The following is a 21747-nucleotide window of genomic DNA, read 5'->3' as shown; positions in this document are numbered from 1 at the left end:
AACCGTCCCTCCCATGGCACTCTTTACTTCTCTGCTAGGTTTGATAATTCATTGTAATGGCCACACTGAACTCAGAGTCCATACTCACAATTATGGGGCTTATTTTCATAGGGAAGTAACAGGTTACAGTTCAGGTTCAGGAATACTCAGCATACAGTTCTTCCATCAGGACAGCCTCTCTGGCTCTCGGCTTCTGCCCTACTCCAGCAAGTGTTAAAAAGCTATTTTAGCTCTGCTGCTAAATGCCCTAAGGCACCCTACTCTGCCAGCAAGCCTCCTGCCCAAAGACAATCAGCCTTCTCGCTCCCTAGGCTGGGAAGTCCACCATGCTATCTCCTGCCAGTCTATCCTGCTGCCATTTCTCTGCCACCGCTTCTAGCCATCTTCAGTGTTACATCTCTCTCTCTCTGCCTGTCTCTCTGTCTCTTGGTTCCAGGCGCTTCTCAGCTCAGGGATCCCAGGCCCAAAGGACACGCTCTGCTCTTGAATGTTCTTCCTTGGTAGTGATGAGATCCTCCCTCTGCTCTAGAACTGGTTTTCTTTGAAGTCTAGCAGGATGGCAAAACTGACGAATTTCCTTGTTACGGTTTTATATACTTTATTAGCATGGCCCCACTATATCGTTTGGTGGGAGTTACAAGACCGTGGCAAGAAAGGCCATGCAGAAGTGATCCATCACGCCTCATTGATGGTTCAAACTCGCATAGCTGCTCTGTGGGAGAAAGATGTGGCAGTCTGCTACCGTAAAGATTTGCAGCCTTGGAAACACTATAATGCAGTTCTACTCTGTCCTATAGGGTCACTATAAGTTGGAATTGAGTAGTCGTCAGTGGGTTTGGTTTGGTTTGGTTTAGTTACTCCTAACTTTGCAGAAGATTGAGACTTGAGGATAAGCAATGTGCTAAAATAATGTAGAAAGTTGCTGGCAGACTTGGAATTGGAATCAAGGTATCTGGATTCCTGACACAGTATTCTAGCCACAAGCCTTTACACAGGGAGTAGGGAAAAAAAAAAAAAAAAAGAAACCACAAGTCATTGGACATGAACGGCAACATGACTGTATAATATTGATTTGGAATATGGATAGGACAGGTTGGGTGGCAGAAGCTGTGAATGTGAAGTTTCTGGGAGCCTGTTCCCAACTAACTTGAGAACCATTTAGAAAACAATGCAGTTCGTAAACTTGGTTTGTAAACTGCAGGTCACTCAACCTATTTGGGCTTTGGTTTCCTGACTTTTTTTAAGTGAGTTTTTGATATCAGTATGTCTCAAAATCTAGTGTGTATTAAGTTACCTATGTTACTTGTTATAGCTCACCTAAGCTGAGGCTAATGTATGTAGCCCATGGTCTACACTTTAAGAAACATTCTTTTAGATCCTCTTTACAGACCTCTTCAGGTCTAAGATGTGAAATCTGTTTACCTGTAGCCAGGAAAATTTTCTAGAATGGCTGCTCCCAAAAGTAGTTCTTAAATAAGCTGCATTAAAATCACCTGGGGGACTTCTAAAAAATTCTGACCCCCAGTCCCACTCAAGACCTATGAAATAAGAATTAGGGATAGATGGGAAAATGGATACCATTTTATCTGCCAACTGTGCCCCACCTCTCCCGTGCTAATTTTTTAAAAAAGTTTTTAAAAAGTTTCTGTGTTGATTTTGGTGTACAACCAGAGTTAGGAATTTTAGAGGCTCTTAACCTAAAGAATGGTTTGCAGGGTAAGAAGGTGATAAGTAGGTGGTAACTACTGAGCCATAGAGAATGAGCTATGTACAGGATCTATAGGTCTAATCAAGTTTCTCAAGTAGGGATGGGCAGGGCAGGTGATGGACTGTAGGGTATTGCCTGATGGTTGGCTGAAAAGTGTCCTTGTAGCATGGAACAGTGCAAGGACAAAGCAGGGAGGGGACCAAGGCAGGTCCCTAATGAGGCGCTGATGGCGAGTCAACAAATCACAGCTTTGAACTTTGTATGTCTATATCAGAAGCATGCAATTATGGAAATTTTTTTTTTTAATGCTTGAGACTTGTTATTTAGGACATATTAAGATAAGCATGATCCTTGCTGTCCTCTCTCCTGTATTTTAAATTCCAAAAAAGTTTTGTCCAAAAAAATAAAAAGAAAAACAAACTGGTAAGTCCAAGTTGTTTATATCCTCTAAAATGCCATTCTTCCTTTTTTGATATAAAGTTTTTGGATTTGTGACTTGGTTGTTAGAAACATTAAGTTTTAAAGAAAAGCTAAGAAACTATGACAATGGTTGTTGGTATTTAACCACAAAACGGGGGAGTGCATTCTAACTACTGTAACTGCATTGTTGCAATAGACTGCTTTAAAAACTAAAAAAAAAATCTTTTCGGTTTGTATAGAAGAGTTCCGGGAAGTATTCAGCCATGTAACCCTAGGTTCTCTACAAAGACTCCCAAATCCTCAAATGTAGCTGACATTCAAAGACCACTGCGTGCTTGTCCACCACGGACACAGGACGCTACGGGTCAGAGTAGCACGCGGCTCCTCATCTTCTTACGCAGGTCCACTGATTACACACGCTCATTTACCTAAATCTGCATCCTTTCAGTGTGTTCTAGAGAGCAAAGGCTCTGTGATTATGTATTTGAAAATGTCATGGGTTGAATTGTGTGCCCCCCAAATACGTGTCAGTTTGGCTAGGCCATGATTTCCAGTATTGTGTGGTAGGCCTCCTTTTTGTGATCTGATGTAATTATTCCCATTTTGTGATGTGTTGTAAATTCCAGCCTCTATGCCTGTGGTTATGGTCCCGTTTGGACATGAGTTGCCCCTTATGTTAATGAGGCAGGATTAGGTCATGTTAATGAGGATTAGGTTATGTTTGTTATGTTAATGAGGCAGGATTAAGGTGGGAAGTATCTTGAGTCACTGCCCTCCACTGCCTACAAGAGATAAAAACAGAGAGAAGTCAGCAGAGAGAGGGACCTCACCACCAGCAATAAAGAAGAGCCAGGAGCGTAATGCATCCTTTGGAACCAGGGTCCCTGTGCTGAGGACCTCCTAGACCTAGGGGAAAATTGATGCCAAGACACACGGAGATCTCCAAGGAACACCAGGCCCACATATGTTGAATGGAGACAAGACCTTCCTCCAGAGCTGACAGAGAGGGAAAGCCTTCCCTAGAGCTGGCAGCCTGAATTCAGATTTCTAGCCTCTTAAACTGTGAAAGAATATATTTTTGTTTGTTAAAGCCATTCACTTCTGCTATTTCTGTTATAGCAACAGTAGATAACTACGACAAAAAAAAAAAATAAAAAATAAAACTATATTCACTGCCTGTATATTCATAAAGTAGAAAAGTCTCAAAGAAAATGAAACTTGTTTAACATTTCTCAAGTTTACCTGATTACAGAAACTTTTGTCTTTCTGTAAAGCTCATGGAAAATGTTGACCTAGGTAAATTAGAGGACAGTAGAAAGAACTTCTTTAGAGTTGTCAAAAATTGTTCCTCCTTGGTCAGTGAATCAATGATTACAAAAGTATAAGCTTAAGACTTATTGTTATGGGCCACAAAATTTTACTGGGGAGGCCAAATTATTTCAACTGGCTTAATAACTCCTTGATTTAGGTAGAGGCTGACTTCCATGCAGAGCATATAATCTTCAAGAACCATAATCTTTTAAATTTCACATTTTGAAATAATTCCAGATTTATAGAACCACAAAAAGTACAATAAATTTCTGAATATCCTTTCCCTAGATTCTTGAAAATCTACCATATTTCCTTTATTATTATTACGTTAGTCTGTGTGTACATATACAAACACACACACACACATATTGTGATGGTTAATGGTATATGTCAACTTGCTAGACCACGATTCTCAGTATTATGTAATTTTCCTCAATTTTGTGATCTGATGTAAGGGGAGTTTCCTTGGTGGTGCGGCTTCCGCAGCCTGGAATTGATCAAACATGCAATCAAGGTGCATTGATAATTACTGGTGGTTAGAATGCGAAACTTGGAAACAAGAAGGATCAGTAATTGGAAAATACGGCCACGGTGATAGAAAAGATGCTGGAGATCGAGTGATAAGATTTTGGAAGACAAAGGACTTCTTTTTTGCAAATACCTTTTTTCAGCAAAGTAAATGGTGACTATACATGCAGAAGTCAAAAGATGGAGTAGCCAGCAATCAAATAGAATATATTTGTGGAAAGAGATGATGGAAAAGCCATTAGTCAGAACAAGGCCAGGGGCCAGCTGAGGAACAGACCATCAACTGCTCATAAGCAAGTTCAAGTTGAAGCTGAAAAATATTACAGCAAGTTCATAAGAGCCAAAATACCACCTTGAATATATCCAATCTGTATTTAGAGACCATTTCAAGAATAGATTTGACACACTGAATAGTAATGATCAAAGATCAGAGGAATTGTGTAATGACATCAAGGACATCATACGTGAAGAAAGTAAAAGGTCATTAAAAAGACAGGAAAAAAAGAAAAGACCAAAATGGATGTCAGAAGAGACTCTGAAACTTGCTTTTGAACATAAAGTGGCGAAAGTGAATGAAGAAATGTAAAAGAGCTGAACAGAAGATTTCAAAGGATGGCTCAAGAAGAAAGTATTATATAAAGACAAGTATTATAAAGACCTTGAGTTAGAAAACCAAAAGGAAGAACATGCTTTGCATTTTTCAAGCTGAAAGAACTGAAGAAAAATTCAAGCCTCGAGTTGCAACATTGAAGGATTCTACAGCGAAGATATTGAACAATGTAGGAAACACCAAAAGAAGATTGAAGGAATACACAGAGTCACTGTACCAAAAGGAATTGGTTGACATTTCAGGAAGTAGCATATGATCATGAACCTATGGCACTGAAGGAAGAAGTCCAAGCAGCGCTAAAGAGAAAGGCGAAAAACAAGGCTCTAGGAATTGAGGGAATACCAGTTGAGATGTTTCAACAAAGGGATGCAGCACTGCAAGCACTCACTTGGCTATGCTAAGAAATTTGGGAGACAGTTCCTGGCCAAATGACTGGAAGAGACACAGATTTATGCCTATTCCAAAAAAAGGTGATCCAACTGAATGCAGATATTATGGAACAATATCATTAATATCGGACACAAGTAAAATATTGCTCAGATCATTCGGAAGCCGTTGCAGCAGTACATTGACAGGGAACTGCCAGAAGTTCAAGCCTGATTCAGAAGAGGATGTGGAACCAGGGATATCATTGCTGATGTCACATGGATCTTGGCTGAAAGCAGAAAATACCAGAAGGATGTTTACCTGTGTTTTATTGACTATGCAAAGGCATTCGACAGTGTAGATCATAACAAATTATGGATAATGTTGCAAAGAATGGAAATTCCAGAACACTTAATTGTACTCATGAGGAACCTGCACGAAGACCAAAGAGGCAATCATTCAAATAGAAGAAGTGGATACTGCATGGTTTAAAGCCAGGTAAGGTGTGCCCAAGGTTGTATCTTTTCACCATACTTATTCAATGTATGCTGAGCAAATAATCCTAGAAGCTGGACTATATGAAGAAAAGTGGGCATCGGGATTGGAGGAAGTCTCTAACAATTTGTGATATGCAAATGAAACACCCTTCCTTGCTGAAAGTGAAGAGGACTTGAAGCACTTACGGATGAAGATCAAAGACTACAACCTTCAGTATGGACAGCACCTTGACATAAAGAAAACAATAATCCTCACAACTGGACATGCAAGCAACTTCATGATAAACATGGCTGAAAAGATTGAAGTTGTCAGGGTTTCGTTTTGCTTGCATCCACAATCAACACCCATGTAAGCAGAAGTCAAGAAATCAGATGACGTACTGTGTTGGGCAAATCTGCTGCAAAATACTTTTTTAAAGTGTTGAAAACAAGGATGCCACTTTGAGGATTAAGGTGCACTTGACCCAACCCATGGAATTTTCAATTGTCTTATAGGCTGGACAATGAATAAGGAAGACAAAAGAAGAATTGAAACCTATGAATTATGGTGTTGGCAAACAATATTGAATATACCATGGACTGCCAGAAGAATGAACAAATCCATCTTGGAAGAAGTATAGCCAGAACGGTCCTTAGAAACAAAGTCAACAACTTCTTCATTGCAAATACCTGTTTTCAACAACATAAATGGCAACTATACTTGTGGACCTCACTGTACAGAATACACAGGAATCAAATCAACTACATTTGTGGAAAGAGACAATGGAAAAGCTCAATATCATCAGTCAGAACAAGACCAGGGGCAGAACAGACCAAGCTCAAGGTGAAGCTGAAGAGAATTAGACCAAGTCCACGAGTGCCAAAGTACAACCTTGAGTATATCCCACCTGAACTTAGAGACCATCTCAAGAATAGATTTGACGGGTTGAACACTAATGACTGAAGACCAGAAGAGTTGTGGAATGACATCAAGGACATCATACATGAAGAAGCAAGAAGTCATTAAAAAGACAAGGAAGAAAGAAAAGACCAAAATGGACATCAGAAGGGACTCTGAAAATTTCTATTGAACACTGAACAGCTAAAGCGAACAGAAGAAATGATGAAATAAAAGAGCTGCACAGAAAGTTTCAAAAGGCGGCTTGAGAAGCTAAAGCAAAATATTATAATGACATGTATGAAGACCTGGAGATAGAAAACCAAAAGAGAAGAACATGCTCAGCATTCCTCAAGCTGAAAGAACTGGAAAAAAAAAAAAAAAAAAGTCAAGCCTCAAGTTGCAATACTGAAAGATTCTACAGGGAAAATATTGAATGACGCAGGAAATATCAAAAGAAGATTGAAGGAATACACAGAGTCACTGTACCAAAAGGAATTGGTCAATGTTCAAGCATTTCACGAAGTAGCATATGATCAAGAACCTATGGTACTGAAGGAAGAGGTCCAACCAGCACTGAAGGGAAAGGCAAAAAACCAAGCTCATGGAATTGAGGGAATACCAATTGAGATGTTTCAACAAACAGATGCAGTGCTGGAAGTACTCACTCACCTATGTTAAGAAATTTGAAAGACAGCTTTCTGGTCAACTGACTGGAAGAAAAAAAAAGAGAGAGATAGATTTATGTCCATTCCAAAGAAAGGTGATCCAACTGAATGCAAAATTTGTCGAACAACATCATTAATATCATACGCAAGTAAAATTTTGCGAAGATCATTCAGAAGCAGGTGCAACAGTACATCAAGAGGGAACTGCCAGAAATTCAAGCCAAATTCAGAAGAGTACGTGGAACCAGGGTCATCACTGCTGATGTCAGATGGATCTTGGCTGAAAGCAGAGAATACCAGAAAGATGTTTGTTTACCTGTGTTTTGTTGACTATGCAAAGGCATTTGACAATGTGGAACACAACAAATTATGGATAACATTGTAAAGAATGGAAAGTCCAGAACACTAAAATGTGCTCATGAGAAACCTGTACCTAGATCAAGAGGCAGTCGTTCAAACAGAACAAGGGCATACCGTGTAGTTTAAAGTCAGGAAGGGTGTGTGTCAGGGTTGTATCCTTTCACCGTATTTATTCAATCTGTATGCTGAGCAAATAATCTGAGAAGCTGGACTATATGAAGAAGAATGGGGCATCAGGATTGGAGGAATAATCATTAACAACCTGCGTTATGCAGATGACACAACCTTGCTTGCTGAAAGTGAAGAGGACTTGAAGCACTTACTGACAAAGATCAAAGACCACAGCCTTCAGTATGGATTACATCTCAACACAAAGAAAACAAAAATTCTCACAGCGGGACCAATAAGCACCACTATCTTGATAAATGGGGAAAAGATTGAAATTGTCAAAGGATTTCATTTTACTTGGATCCACGATCAACACTCACGGAAGCAGCAGTCAAATCAAAAGATGCACTGCCTTGAGCAAATCTGCTGCAAAAGACCTCTTTAAAGTGCTGAAAAACAAAGATGTCACCTTGAAGACTAAAGTGCGCCTGACCCAAGCCATGGTGTTTTCAATCCCCTCCTATGCATGTGAAAGCTGGATGATGGATGAACAATGAAGACTGGAGAACTGACGCCTTGAATTGTGGTGTTGGCGAAGAATACTGAATATACCGTGGACTGACAAAAGAATGAAGAAACCTGTCTTGGAAGAAGTGCAACCAGAATGCTCCTTAGAGGCACAGATGATCAGAGTACATCTCACATAGTTTGGACATGTTGTCAGGAGGGATCAGTCCCTGGAGAAGGACATCATGCTTGGTAAAGTACAGGGTCAGTGAAAAAGAGGAAGAACCTCCGTGAGATGGAATGGCAGAGTGATTGCAACAATGGGCTTAAGCATAACAACAACAGTGAGGCTGGCACAGGACCGAGCAGCGTTTCGTTCTGTCGTACATAGTATCGCTATGCGTTCGAGCCAGGTCGATGGCACCTAACGACGTTATGTGTAAAAAATGCTCGAGTTCATACTGATGCCTTCAATTTCAATCAAAACCATAGAAAAGACTGTAAGTTTTAATTGCTATCTTGAAACTGTGCCAAAGCTCACAGGCTTGAAGTCTTTAAATTCCTGTGTTGTAGACAAGCCACTAGAAGAGACCCCTAAATTGCACAATGCCAGTCATCTATCCCTCCACTTAGTAATTCAAATTTTTTACTGGACGCTTTTAATGTGCTAGGTGCTGGGCTAGGAATATGAAAATGAATGACTTTGTCCCTATTCAAAAGCAGCTCAATCTATTAGGGAAGACAGAAGAAAAAGGAGCATTGATTATCATGAAGTGTAATAACTTCTGTATTAGAGGTGTGTACGGTGTTCTATGGGAGCAGAGAGGAGGGACACCCAGCCCAACCTGAGTAAACTGGACTATTTCACAGAAGGAAACAAAATTAGGCAGGTCATATTACTCACTGGAAGAGTTCTTAGATTACTGTGTGTTTGCACAAAATAGCGTACACTCTGCTTCTGAGCAAAAGGCTGTTTTATGGAGAGCTTTGATTTTTTTTTTTTTTTTTTGATTTACCCTAAAGTTCTCTGCATTGCTGAATTCATCAGAAAACTGCTCAGCCATGATAATACCTATGCAAATAAGTCCGCAGCAAATCAACATTAGCTTGTGGGAAGGTTAGCTTTCACTCTTTCTACTAGACTCCTCTCAATGACAATAAAGGAAAAGAAAATTTTCAGATGTAGTCGAACTGCCTATTATTTCATTTTTTTTCCCTTCTCTCTTCCTCTTGAAGTACAAATCAAATAAACCAGCTTATCTGTCATTCTATTGATTGCTACTCTCTTGAGTAATAGTTTATACACACTGATTTTTTCTTATCTAAAAAACTAGAGAGAGTTTGAGGGGAAGATGTGTGTGTGTGAAAGAGAAAACAGAGACAGAGAGATGTATATGGGGATATAAGAAAAAAATTCAGGGTAGAAAAGTATTAGGTAAAAATATGATAAAGTGAATTCATTACTTTTGTCGTTCTATACCTAACAGGATTCTTATCAAAACTTTGCCACCAAAATTTTTTTTTTCTTTTTTAAAATAAATGTCAGCTATCTCCTGGTTTGTGCTTCCCTGCCCAGCTTCCCTCAGTGCTAAGTCTGGTCACTCTAATATTATTTAATTCACCAATTCAGAAAGCCCAGTGTAGAGAGTGAGCTATGTATGTTACAGTCGTCAGTAGTGGGAGGCTGGTCTTTCCAAGATTGATCATCTTTCTTTCACCTACAAAATGGCTCCTCTGTACCGCTGAAGCCACAGCAAAAGGGAAAACTGAGATGTGTACATACTCTTTCATCACTCTGGGAGCAGAGTCAAACATGATTGAAATATTTATACTTATTAGGTGGCTTTAGATTTTTTATACGCTGTGAAAAACTCATGATAAATAATAAACTTCGAATGAAAATAAGAACACTGAGTTTTTGCTGAGGCTTGTTTTTAACATTGTTATTTCAGGCAGCCCTAAAGCTGAGGCATGGGTGGCTTGGGTTCTTCTAGGAGCAGAAAAACTTGGGTCACCGCACTGGTGGACCAAAGCGAAGGGTCAGGCTCGTGTCAAAGGTCTACATGGGGACAGCAGGAACACCACCTCCAGAGAGCATGGGTCATATACACTGGCTAGTGCAAGGAACAGAAAGAAAAACGAGCCAACCAGGTGGGAAATTTAACATATGGAATAATTAGTAAGCTTCTCTGAGAGTGAGAATTTTTAATTACTTTATTAAATATTGTATTCAATTTAAAGGCTTTAACCATCCATAATCATCATGAAACAATACGTGTGTATATATGTAAAAAATATCCATTCAACATACTTTAAGAGGTATATAATTGTGTTCTGAAAACCATGCAACATGAAATATAACTTGATATTAAAAAAACAACAAATCAAAAGCATGGAAAACAATATGTTTTAATAAGAGCCTATTGTAGGTTCTGGAATAACTGTAGCATGCATGTCCCTCGTCATGTTGGATTTCTCCTTCAGTTTTGATTGCAGTAATGTGTGCTCCACAACACCGATTCTAATGTCCATCTGAACAGTCTCTTGTTTCAGTTTGGTTAAGCTCTGTTTAATTTTCACCAAAGGAGCTGTGGAATGAAAACAGCACGGAATAAAAACATTCAATTGTATGACATTCTCCTCACTTAATCCTAAGCCAAAAATAGGGTTAAAAACACAGCCAACAACTTGCTGATATTCACAGTTTTGCTGTGGCATTTTAAACACCTTAGATTTTAGGATGGGAAATGATGCAGCATTTGATGTATGGCGCCTGTACTGTCTTCCTCTTCTACGGGAAGAGCTGCTACAGGGTGTTTAAGGATGTCCTCAATATGAGTTTATGGGCAGGAAAAGGGGATACAAATGGGGAGAAGGGGAAAGGAGAATTACCTTTGATATCTAGGTAATGGGCTCATTCAAAACAATGTTGCCAAAAACCCCCTATACATCCCCTTTGAATGGTCACTCTAAAACTCTTTGTAGGGCTTGGAACAGTCTCGGGGAGTTTCTGCCAGGCCATGTCGTAGTAAGCAGGCCAGGATGGAGGATGTCGACAGGAGGATTATTAATTTTTCTCTCCCTGAGCCTACCCTGTCAGGCCGTGACATTACTGCCTTAGTGTCATCTAGGCATGCACTTAGTGTCCTTTTGTACAGAAAATGGAAAAGTGAAGCTCACTGCAAGAAAACAGAATAAAATGCTATTTTTTAAATTGGATTAAAAAGTGTATATTTAAATATTTACCATTCTATCCCTGAATCAATACAATTTGAAACAAACAAAAAATCTAAATGGTAGTTTAAAAAAAGCTATGCTTCTCATTCTCAGTTGATTTTTAAGGAAAAGAGTAGGCTGATTACTGGACATCACTGTTGCACCACGTACCCAACTGAGAACTGGGTTTGCTAGCACTACTTTGTGGACTGGCCTCCTGCCCCGTCTGTCTCCTGCCCACTCACCGCCGTCAGTCATGCTGCTGCCCTTTTCTTCCATCTCCTGCTTCACCTTCTCTAATTCTTCTGTAACCTTTCCTCAGGGAAAAAAGGTTTCATAAGTGTTGAAAAATTCTGAATGATATATTGAAAAAAATTAATTTAGATATTAAACACATACAAAGGGCTAGGAGGATATTAGGGATATTCTTGACATAATGTGAATAATGAGATAAAGCATGCAGATATCCAAAGCTTTTCATCTTCTGAGAAGGCTCCTATTGTTAAACTCCGCCAAACTGCTTTCTTGTTAGCTTTCTCAGGTTGTAACATGACAGTTTAAAAATGATTGCAGTTGTTGTTTTAGCACTAGGCACTTAAACCTTCCAGTTACCTCACAGCATCTACCATGCCATTCTCTAAGATTCAGTTATTAATTAAAAGTTTAAACATCCTAAAAAGATTTTGGATTTTTAAAGGTTCACTAGGTCTCTTTCTTAATATTACAGTTTTATAAGAGAATATGTCACCTTTCCCTTTATAAAAAAAGGACACTAAAAAAAAATGCTTAATACCATATGGCAATACATAAAAATGTGCTACTGCTCAATCCAAACCTTGAACTCTGAGAAGCATACTACACTGTTATATTGGTTCTTATCCATATTCAAAATAGAGATTATACTACTATTTTGTTGCTGTTAGGTTCCATTGAGTTGGTCCCGACTCATAGCGAGCCTATGTACAACAGACTGAAACACTGCCCGGTCCTGCACCATTCTCACAACGCTTGCTACGTCTGAGCCCACTGTTGAAGCCATTGTGTCAATCCATCTCGTCGAGGGTTTCCTTCTTTTTCCCTGACCCTCTACTTTATCAAGCATGATGTCCTTCTCCAGGGACTAGTCTCTCCTGATAATATGTCCAAATTACATGAGACAAAGTCTTGCCATCCTTGCTTCTAAGAAGCATTCTGGCTGTACTTCTTCCAAGGCAGATTTGTTCGTTCGTCTGGCAGTCCATGCTATATTCAACATTCTTTGCCAGCACTGTAATTCAAAAGCATCAATTCTTCTTTGGTCTTCCTTATTCATTGTCCAGCTTTCACACACATATGAGGTGACTGAAAACACCATGGCTTGGGTCAGGCGCACCTTAGTCCTCAAAGAGACGTCTTTGCTTTTCAACATTTTAAAGAGGTCTTTTGCAGCAGATCTCCCCACTGCAATGCATAGTTTGATTTCTTGACTGCTGCTTCCATGGGGATTGATTACAGATCCAAGTAAAGTCCTTGAAAACGTCAATATTTTTCTCCATTTACCATGATGTTGCTTGTTGGTCCATTTGTGAGGATTTTTGTTTTCTTTATGTTGAGGTGTAATCCAAACTGAAGGCTGTGGTCTTTGATCTGCATCAGCAAGTGCTCTATTATTAGCCTCTACTATTAGCAAAATCCAAAACTAGCATTTAATATGGGCAAAAACTACAATCTTTAAAAACTGCAACTTTTGATATGATCTAAAACTAAGGCATAATTATTGTAACTCAGTAGGCTTTATTTTTATCACACTGGTGACTGAAATCTTCCCTGGCAACAAAGTGCTCGTCCAAGTAAAGCAAATTAATTTTTTTTCAGGCAACTGAAACTTTACAACTGGGGATAACTACCTACTTCAAAAGAACAAAATAGTTCCCTAGATTCCCTTAAGTGTTCATTTACCTAACGTAAGTGAACACTTTACTTCCACATAACGTTCTGTTTGCCAAGAGCACCAATGGATTAGATTCTAAATATTTCTAATGTTATATTTTTAGTATTTTAAACTAAGTATTTATTCCTTATGCAATCTCTATAAAATACACTTAGTTCTATTAAAGTCTGTGACAATTATACTGGATTGTAACTAAAGATAACCTTGGGTTTTAGTCTTATATTGGCTACTGACTTTGTTACAAGGTTTTCCCCCCTCAGCTGCTTAGTGAAAACAGAAATACATATATCAGTTCCTACCTCTCTTGCAAGATCATGAAAACAAATCTAACAACATGTGTCATTATTCCAGAAGTTATCAGAAGGAAGGGGTTATACATCATTTCCAATTTGCGGACAGAACAATACCAAGGTCACACAAGCTATCAACAGAAGTTACTAGAAACAAACCTTACTCTATGCACAATCTCATTAAAATTTGTTATAACTCCTCAGACAGTACTTACCTACACTTGTATATATTAATTACTATCTAAAAAATCGAGATTAAGGAAGGCTAGAAATTCATTAATATTATGAATAGGTTTTATGTTGAATATAAGTAATACAGCAACTTCAAACTATTTATGGAAATAGGAAGTGTATAAATAAATAATTGATTCATTGATAAGAAAATCGGGATTTTTCTACTAAGGGAAATGTTTTAAAGCCACAGGAAGCAATTACTGACGTAACGAGCCCACAGACGTAAGGGTCTTCAACCATCTGATGGCTCTGACAAGCTGGAGCCCGACTGACAGACGGGGTGCGAAGTCCAGCCAGAGCACGGAGCGTACCTCAGACAGCAGCCGGGTCCTTTCAGTTACTCCGCCGTTTCCCTGCTGGTATCGCTCCCTTGCCTGAGGGGGAAAACATTTTGTTTAATGACGAATTCGACATAGAAGCAGAAGATTACTTAAATACGACCTCTTTGTGTTTACAATTTCTGCATATTATTTTATGACAACCCCTCCCTTGTTTGTGAATACATTTATGAAAGTGACATTTAGCTGCCGCTATTCTACGTCCCTAATAGGTGCTGTGTAGGGAACTAAAGCACTAGAAACTGACGAAATGTCTTAACCTTCACATACTGACTGTGTAACTCGGATAGGCACGGTTCACAACAAAAACTGTCCTCGGCCACTCCAATACAGTTTAGCAGAGTGGCTCTGGTCAGTGTAATCTGAATACTGTGCAGAGAAAACCAATTCTAAAAATCAATCACAACAGAGCATCAGGCTCAGCAATTACTACAGATTAACACACAGTGTGACAGAACAACCAGCTGGAACCCCATGTTCTTGGGAACTAACCTAACAATCAATTATTTAATATAATGTTTGAAAGATACATGGTATCTTTAATCAGAGAATTTTACAGCATTTTTAAAGTAAATATTTCCAAGTGTATACAAGGGAATAACTAATTAAACAAATAATTCATAAAAAAGTAAAGACCACTTTCCATTTGGTCTTTAACTGAGGCCTTTGAAAGTACAGAAGCATCTCAAATATATTTCCATTTTTTCCTTCTTCTCACCTGTCTGCTGAAAGAAAGGAATATGTCTTCGACTAATGTCTTCAAGTGTTCTTACCAGCTTACCTCAACATCAGGAATCAGGGGCTTAACCCAAAGGAAAGCCTTTAGATCCCTACTGCTGGGATGAATAACTGCTGCTTCCAAATGCTGTGTTTCTGTTTTGTGTTGTGGGGGAGGGAATCAGAATTATAAAACTTTGGAAGGGTTACTTTTTTTTCTCATTTACTTACTTAATTAAACTGCTTCTCTCTGAACTTGTCTTGCTTTCTTACTCTTTTTTAGGTGGCTTTAGGCCACATGGCGGGGACTGTCTTCCCTCTGCCACATTAAGTGCACTATTCCTGCTCCTCCTCACACAGTGAATTAGCAGCAGAGCTGGGGACCAGCCAGGTGGCCTGACACTGTTCCTGTTCTAAGCCATGTTCACCAACATGACATGCCTCCATTTACTTACCCTTTTCTAAAATGCTTTCAAAAGAGACTTCTGAGAGATGACTTCTCTTACAGGTAAGTGGAGGCGTCAAGTTCTTCTGCCCCAACTAGCTTCCTAAGGTGGGCAGGGAACATGCTGCTGTTTGAAGATCATTTCATGATTCTCAAATATAAGGCACTGTGAAAATCTAGGGTCTGGGGTCATTAGAAATTAGAATAAATCCCTAGAGATCATTCTTAAATTACCTCACTCAGCTGGGCTTGAGCTGAACGATATTCTTGAACCAAGTGCTCAAGCTGACTGTTGATGTACTTCTCTCGGCTGCCAATCTTTTCCAGAGTTCTACTAATTTCATTGTGGAGTTTGTCCAAAAAGCCCTAAAAATTCCATGGGATTTTAGTAGATAGAAGAATTCACAAAAACATTTCTTAAAAATATACTTAAAAGTGGGTTAAATCTCCTTCAGTCCCTCCCATAAATGCTCAATCATATGTCAAAAAATGGGTAATGTGAAATTTTCAATGACAAAAATATATCTGTAATGAGAAATATTTCAGACTTTGTGAATGTTAAAATAAAAAAGCACCTGGTAGTGTTAGTCAAATCATTTGTCCTTATGCATATCTAAAAGGTATCTGAGAAGAGTTTGCTTTTTTTGATTGTTCCCTATCAAAGTAGGTGAGGTAACAACAGGGCTTTCCTGTGGCACAATTCAAAGACGCCAGCTGGAAGTAGGAGCCTAGCCCTACGCCTCTAACCTGGGACCCAGAGCCCCTCATTCCAGCGTTGCCTCTTTGTGGCGTCCTCTAACAGTGCCTGTTTCTGACAGGATAGCAGTTCTGGAAAGCTGTAGACTCCAGACATTGCTGGCCTGGTACTCTTCTCATCCCTTGGGATTTAGAGAGGAAAGAGTAAGAAATATTTCCCTTTATAGCAAGTTGGCTTTCTTTAGCTGCTTTAAATGTCAGGGCTGTTGAAAAAGTAATATGGTACATTCAGTAGGTAAGCTCCTCAAAGGCAAGTATTATGTCTTTTTTTTTTTTCCTTTCCTGTTCTCCCATGACAGGTTCACCACAGATGAGTAAAAGTATATTAATTCATCAGAAGCAATTCACATACCTTGGTCTCCTTCAGAGCAGATTCAATTCCACCTTTGTGCTGGTGCATTTGGTCAACGTGGACTCTCCAATCCTACAGGAATAAAGCACATAGGAGAAAAAGTAAAAAAAAAAAAAATAGTATACTTCCTTTTTTCCTCTACTTGCTATAAAGTTGTGTCCTTTAATTACTTTTGTTGCTGCCCTATTTCAGGTGGGAGATTCCTATATATAGCTTGCAATCAGATTATCAAGAAATAAGAGAGCACTTTAGGATAAAAGCTTCTAAATAAATGTAAATTATTTTATGTGTTCACAGAATGATGTCTGACAATTTGAATATAAATTATTCCTGCACTGCTGGTGGTTAATATTTATGACTATCCATTAAAAAAAAAAAAAAACTAATTACTAGAAAAGAAAAACTTGTTTAAACAGTAACAATTGTGCTTGCCAGAAGGAACTCTGGACTCAAATATCATGTATCAAAGATGATTTTGTTCCTTGGAAATTAAAATGGGGCTCTCTTCTTCAGTAAGGTTTTTGAGCCTCTTTCTTAATAAAGGAAGTCTATAACTATTAATGTTCATACATTTTGACTTGTTTGAATTAGTGTGCATATTTGAAATCTATACTAACTTTTTAATTTCCTACAAGATATCTTCAAAATATCTTAGTTTGTATTGCTACAGGCAACAATTTCGTAAGACTTGAGAAAAACCCATCGTAGGAAAAAAATATGTTAAGTTTAAGCACACGTTGGAACTAGGAAATTCCTGGATCACACATATCTTTTTTCATACCCTGATGTTTCACTTTGCTATCTACGCTATTTTCTGAAAAGAAAAATAATTTGTGAATAGTCCCATTCCACATATTTTTTTTTATTGTGCTTTAGATGAAGGTTTACAGAGCAAATTAGTTTGTAACTAAACCATTAGTACACATATTGTCCTGTGACATTGGTTGCCAACCCCACGACATGTCAACACTCTCCCCTTCTCGACCTTGGGTTCCCCATTACCAGCCTTCCTGTTCCCTTCCTGACTTCTTGCCCTTTCCCCTGAGCTGGTGTGCCCATTTAGTCTTGTTTTGTTTTATGGGCCTGTCTAATCTTTGGCTGAAGGGTGAAACACAGGAGTAACTTCAGTACTGAGTGTCTGGGGGCCATGCTCTCGGGGTTTGACCTATTTCTTAACTTTGAAACAGGGGCTAGTGACTACAGGGTAAAAAAAAAAAAAAAAAAAAAATCACTGGGTACTTCAAACACACCAATTATATGACCATAATACATTAAAGTGGTAAAGGACCTCCAAAAGCTTCTAGTCCCACCCCTACCATTTCCAGATAAGCTAACATAAGCCCAGAGATAGAAAGAAATATAACCAAGGCCACACAGTCAATGGTACACCAGGATTGGAAGCCAAATGTACTCATTCCCATACATTTGGGCAGTTCGGAGTTAATAAAAGGGGCAATTGGCTACTTGACATCAATGATGGTGCTGGAGCAGAAGACAAATCAGCACTTTCCTTTATTCCTTATGCATTTTTTTTTTTCTCACGAGCAAAATACATCACAGAATGTGAGAGCTGGAAAGTGCCTTAGAGATCATCTACTCATCCATTTAACCACCTAGTGCAAAGTTTTCATTTTACAGTTGATGGGACTATTCACTACCCATGAAGTGTGGTGACTACGATCAGACAGATTCGGCAAGGGCGCGAGGCCCCTCCAGCTCAGCCAGTTATACTGCAGCAGTGAGGAAGAGCAACCAGCTGGCCTTTTCCACTGGACCAAATATGGCTAGCCTCAAAACAGATATCTGTTTAAGCCCAGGGCAGAGTGGTTAAGAGCTACAGCTGCTAACCAAAAGGCTGGCAGTTCGAATTCACCAGGCTCTCCTTGGAAACTCTATGGGGCAGTTCTACTGTGTCCTATAGGGTCGCTATGAGTCGGAATTGACTCGATGGCAAGAGGTTTACGCATCTTTATGAAAGAAAATGAACTGAACAAGTATTATCGTCACCTTTTTTTAAAGTACTAATCCTGCCTGATGGCACAGTGGTTAAGAGCTTGGCTGCTAACCAAAAGGTTGGCAGTTCAAATCCTCCAGTCGCTCCTTGGAAACCCTGTGAGCCAGAGCTGACTCAACAGCAACGGGTTAATCCCACCTAGTTCCAAAAAGAATTTCAGCGAGCTTACGAAACACTAGGCTCAGGTGTTTAAATGTCTTCTCTTCCCAGCAGTCTTTCTCTCTCTATGTATATATACCCACACACACCACGCAATCACATTTGTTTATTTAGCTATTTGTTTATTGCTTGATCGTAATTGGTATGTTTAAAATAGTTTGTGTTCAGCTTTCTACCACCCAGCATTATTATGAATGTATTTTTTATGTACTGACATTCAAAATATTTATCTCTTTGAGCGAAGGAACTAAGCCTGACTCATCTATGCAAAAACTACGGTAACTTAGACTGCGGTAAGACTCCGCGGAGCAGCTGGCACTTCAGTGGAACCTGAAGCACAGGTAGCATGTCAGCAGGCTGGATGGGGAGGAGAGGAAGGTCATTTGCGGCTGAGGGAGCAGCATAAGGAAAACACACAGGGAACGATCAGCCTAGGCTATCTAGAACATAAAATGCCAAGTTTTGGAGATGGTTTGGGGAGGATGTTGGTCATGAGGTGACAAGGCTAGAAAGGCAGGTGAAATGAGGTCAAAGGTGTTGACTGTAACACTAAGGAATGTGGATTTTATCATGCGGATGATGGGGAGCTTTCAAAGATTTTTGGTTCCTGTTTTAAAGCTAGGTCTGTGTTTTCAGAAAGTAACAAAGCGAAAGACTTCTTAGGTAAGAGACTGAAGGCAGGTAGGAAACTAGGCAGGAGGCTGCGCAATGGTCCACATGACAGATTATCAGTGATTGAATTAGAGCAGAGCCTGTGAGAATGGAAAGAAAGGAAGGTGGTCAGAGGAGCACTAGCCAGGCCTGAAGGCCAAGGGTAGGTGTGAGCGTGGGGAGGTCGGAGGCGGAGGTATGTAGGTAGAGAGGTGTCTGTTTCTCTCACACTGTGGTATTACTGTCCTCTTAGTTCCTTAGGTAAAACAGTAATACCACAGTGTGAGAGAAATGGAATAGATTTTCAGGGGGTCAGAAACACTGAGGAATTTGGTTTTGAACTTGTCAACTTTGGTATGCCACTGGGACATTTGTGTTCTCTTAAATAGCTCACTCAAGTGGAAGGATAATGATGATTTATAATCATCTACGAGGCAATTTTTTTTTTTTACGAGGCAAATCCGAAGGCTTGCTTTATTAAAATCTAGATGGACACATTTTCTGGTATATAGTTATATACATTAAAAAAACAAAATCTTAAAAGTGTTCTTACACTTTAACCAAGGAATTTCACCTCTAGAAATTATTCTCAAGGGAATAATTGGGGATACATACAAAGATTAATGTATGAGTTACCTGTAAAAGTAAAACAGCGTAACACTCTAAATATTTACCAAGAGAGGATAGCTTAATTTTATTTGTTCCACCCTTAAAAATAACGCAATATGATACCATTTTTAAAAATCTTGAAACCAAGAAAAGCTCAAAGATACACTAAAAATACACACATATGCAAAAACACTAAAGAACAGAAATAAAGGAGTGATGATACACAACCCTGAGGACAGTGGTTATCTGTGGGTGGGAAGGGCAGAGGAGAATGCAGGCAACTCCAAGGGCATTGTAACGGTCTAGTTCTCAATTTGGTTAGTGGGTACGTGGGTGCTCATTTTATTAATGGGCTTCTTAATTATATAACCGATTGCCGTTGAATTGATTCTGACTCACAGTGACTATTTAGGACAGAGTAGAACTGCCCCCTAGGGTTTCCAAGGCTGTAATCTTTATGTAAGCAGACGGCCTCATTTTTCTTCCAAAGAGTGGCTGGTGGGTTCTAACAACCAACCTTTCAGTTAGCAGCCAAGCGCTTAATCACTGTGCCACAATCGCTCCTTCATAATTATATATGTATCAAATATTGCCTACTAAAATGTTAAATTCATATTCTCAAAGAATATTTAATGATCATCAAAAATGTATGCTAACAACATAGAGTAAAGTAGAAAATATTGTCCTAAAAAAGAATAGCTATCAGGTAGGGATTTGTTTTAAATTGCCTTCCATCACAAAACAGTACTTTGTTCTGCCTAAGCTCGTTGTCCTTCCTGCAATTCTCTCTGCTTTGAATAACTACCAATGAAATCTTAATTCAGTGTTTTGTAGTTTTATTTAGTGAAAATAAAATATTTATAAAGGCTTTCTCTCCATTTAAGGCTCCCAATCCCATTTTTTTCCGTCTTTGGTTCAACTTTGAATTCACTTTCTATAACGTTTTTCAAAGTCACTCTAACGTTACTTTTTGTTACCTCACAGACTGGGTAACAAAACTGAGCTTGTATGGCTTTTACGATGTCAATCAGAAAATGAATAGGAAACCAAATGCCCTTTTTGTCACCTGTACATTTTCCATTACACCAAGCTGCCACTTTCATCTCTTTACTTTGTCACCCAAAGCCGAAGAGAAGCATAAGGAAATCTAACAACTCCCAATTTAAAGTCTGCACATTAAGAAAAATGTGTTGCTTAGCTTGGTTGTTTTGGTAAAACAGAGACACTACAGGAAGTCTGCAGACAAACAATCTAGATAACCAACCTTGTTAGGACCACCTATTAAACAAGCGTAGATAAGTTATGAAGAAGGATTTATGGGACACTCCTTAAATGAAATGCATGAGCTCTGCTACACAGGGTTTTGGGATATCTGCTTTGGCTACTCAGAAACCTTTTCTAGCTTCTTCATTGCATACAGAGGAGTCCCCTGACAGTCACACCCACCTTGACATCTTTTAAAATCTGGTAATGATAACTACAATATTAACAGTTACGGAATGTTTAACATGTGTCTGGCACTATGCTAAACATTATCCATACATCATCACATATAATTCTCTTAAAAGCCCTACAAAGATAAGGAAATTGAGACTTAGCTACTTTTAAGTAGACTGCCCACGGTCACACAGGTAAATCAATGGTAGAGCCCAAATGACTACTATTTCATATCATTTCCCTGATGAAATGCAATAAGACAGAACTAAAAATTTTAAGGGGATAATGGTGAAGGAGGACTTAAGTTTTACTTCTAATATTTGATTTTTTTATAAGAATGTATTTATATATTAATTCTATAATGAAAAAACAAATTGAAAACATTTTGAGGATAAACATCCGAAATTAAAAACTTTCTCACAAAGAAATCTCCACACCCAGATGGCTTCATCAGTGAATTTTTCCAAACATCTAAGGAAGAAGTAACAACTTCACACAAACTACCAGAGAGAAAAAAGAGGGAGCCCTGGCCAACCTGTTTTATGAGGCCTGAGTAACATTATACCGAAACCTGACAAGGAAAACTAGAAAAGAAAAGAAAAGGAAAAAAAAAAAAAAAATGCAGGCCAGTATCTTTTG

At 38.9% G+C, this 21747-nt stretch overlaps 1 protein-coding gene across 2 annotated transcripts in view; it reads right to left on the bottom strand.

Annotated features, from left to right (window-relative positions):
* Nucleotides 1-8024: 8024 nt before the first annotated feature.
* IFT57 (intraflagellar transport 57) overlaps nt 8025-21747 on the bottom strand; it is a 94914-nt gene continuing 81191 nt past the window's right edge. The window contains exons 7-11 of one of the 2 annotated variants that reach the window (XM_003418930.4): nt 16239-16310; nt 15365-15496; nt 13942-14004; nt 11422-11488; nt 8165-10548 (exon numbers count right to left, since the gene is read on the bottom strand). In XM_003418930.4, coding sequence (XP_003418978.1) covers nt 10370-10548; nt 11422-11488; nt 13942-14004; nt 15365-15496; nt 16239-16310 — 513 coding nt within the window. In that variant the 3' untranslated portion in view covers nt 8165-10369. Of the gene's footprint in view, nt 10549-11421; nt 11489-13941; nt 14005-15364; nt 15497-16238; nt 16311-21747 lie in introns of both variants that reach the window. The other variant, XM_064273008.1, reaches the window with a different exon arrangement.

Source organism: Loxodonta africana, chromosome 20 (assembly GCF_030014295.1).
Source record: "Loxodonta africana isolate mLoxAfr1 chromosome 20, mLoxAfr1.hap2, whole genome shotgun sequence".
NCBI classification, from domain to species: Eukaryota; Metazoa; Chordata; class Mammalia; order Proboscidea; family Elephantidae; genus Loxodonta; species Loxodonta africana.
The sequence above is the reverse complement of the archived record's forward strand: the minus strand, read 5'-3'. Positions and strand labels throughout refer to the sequence as shown.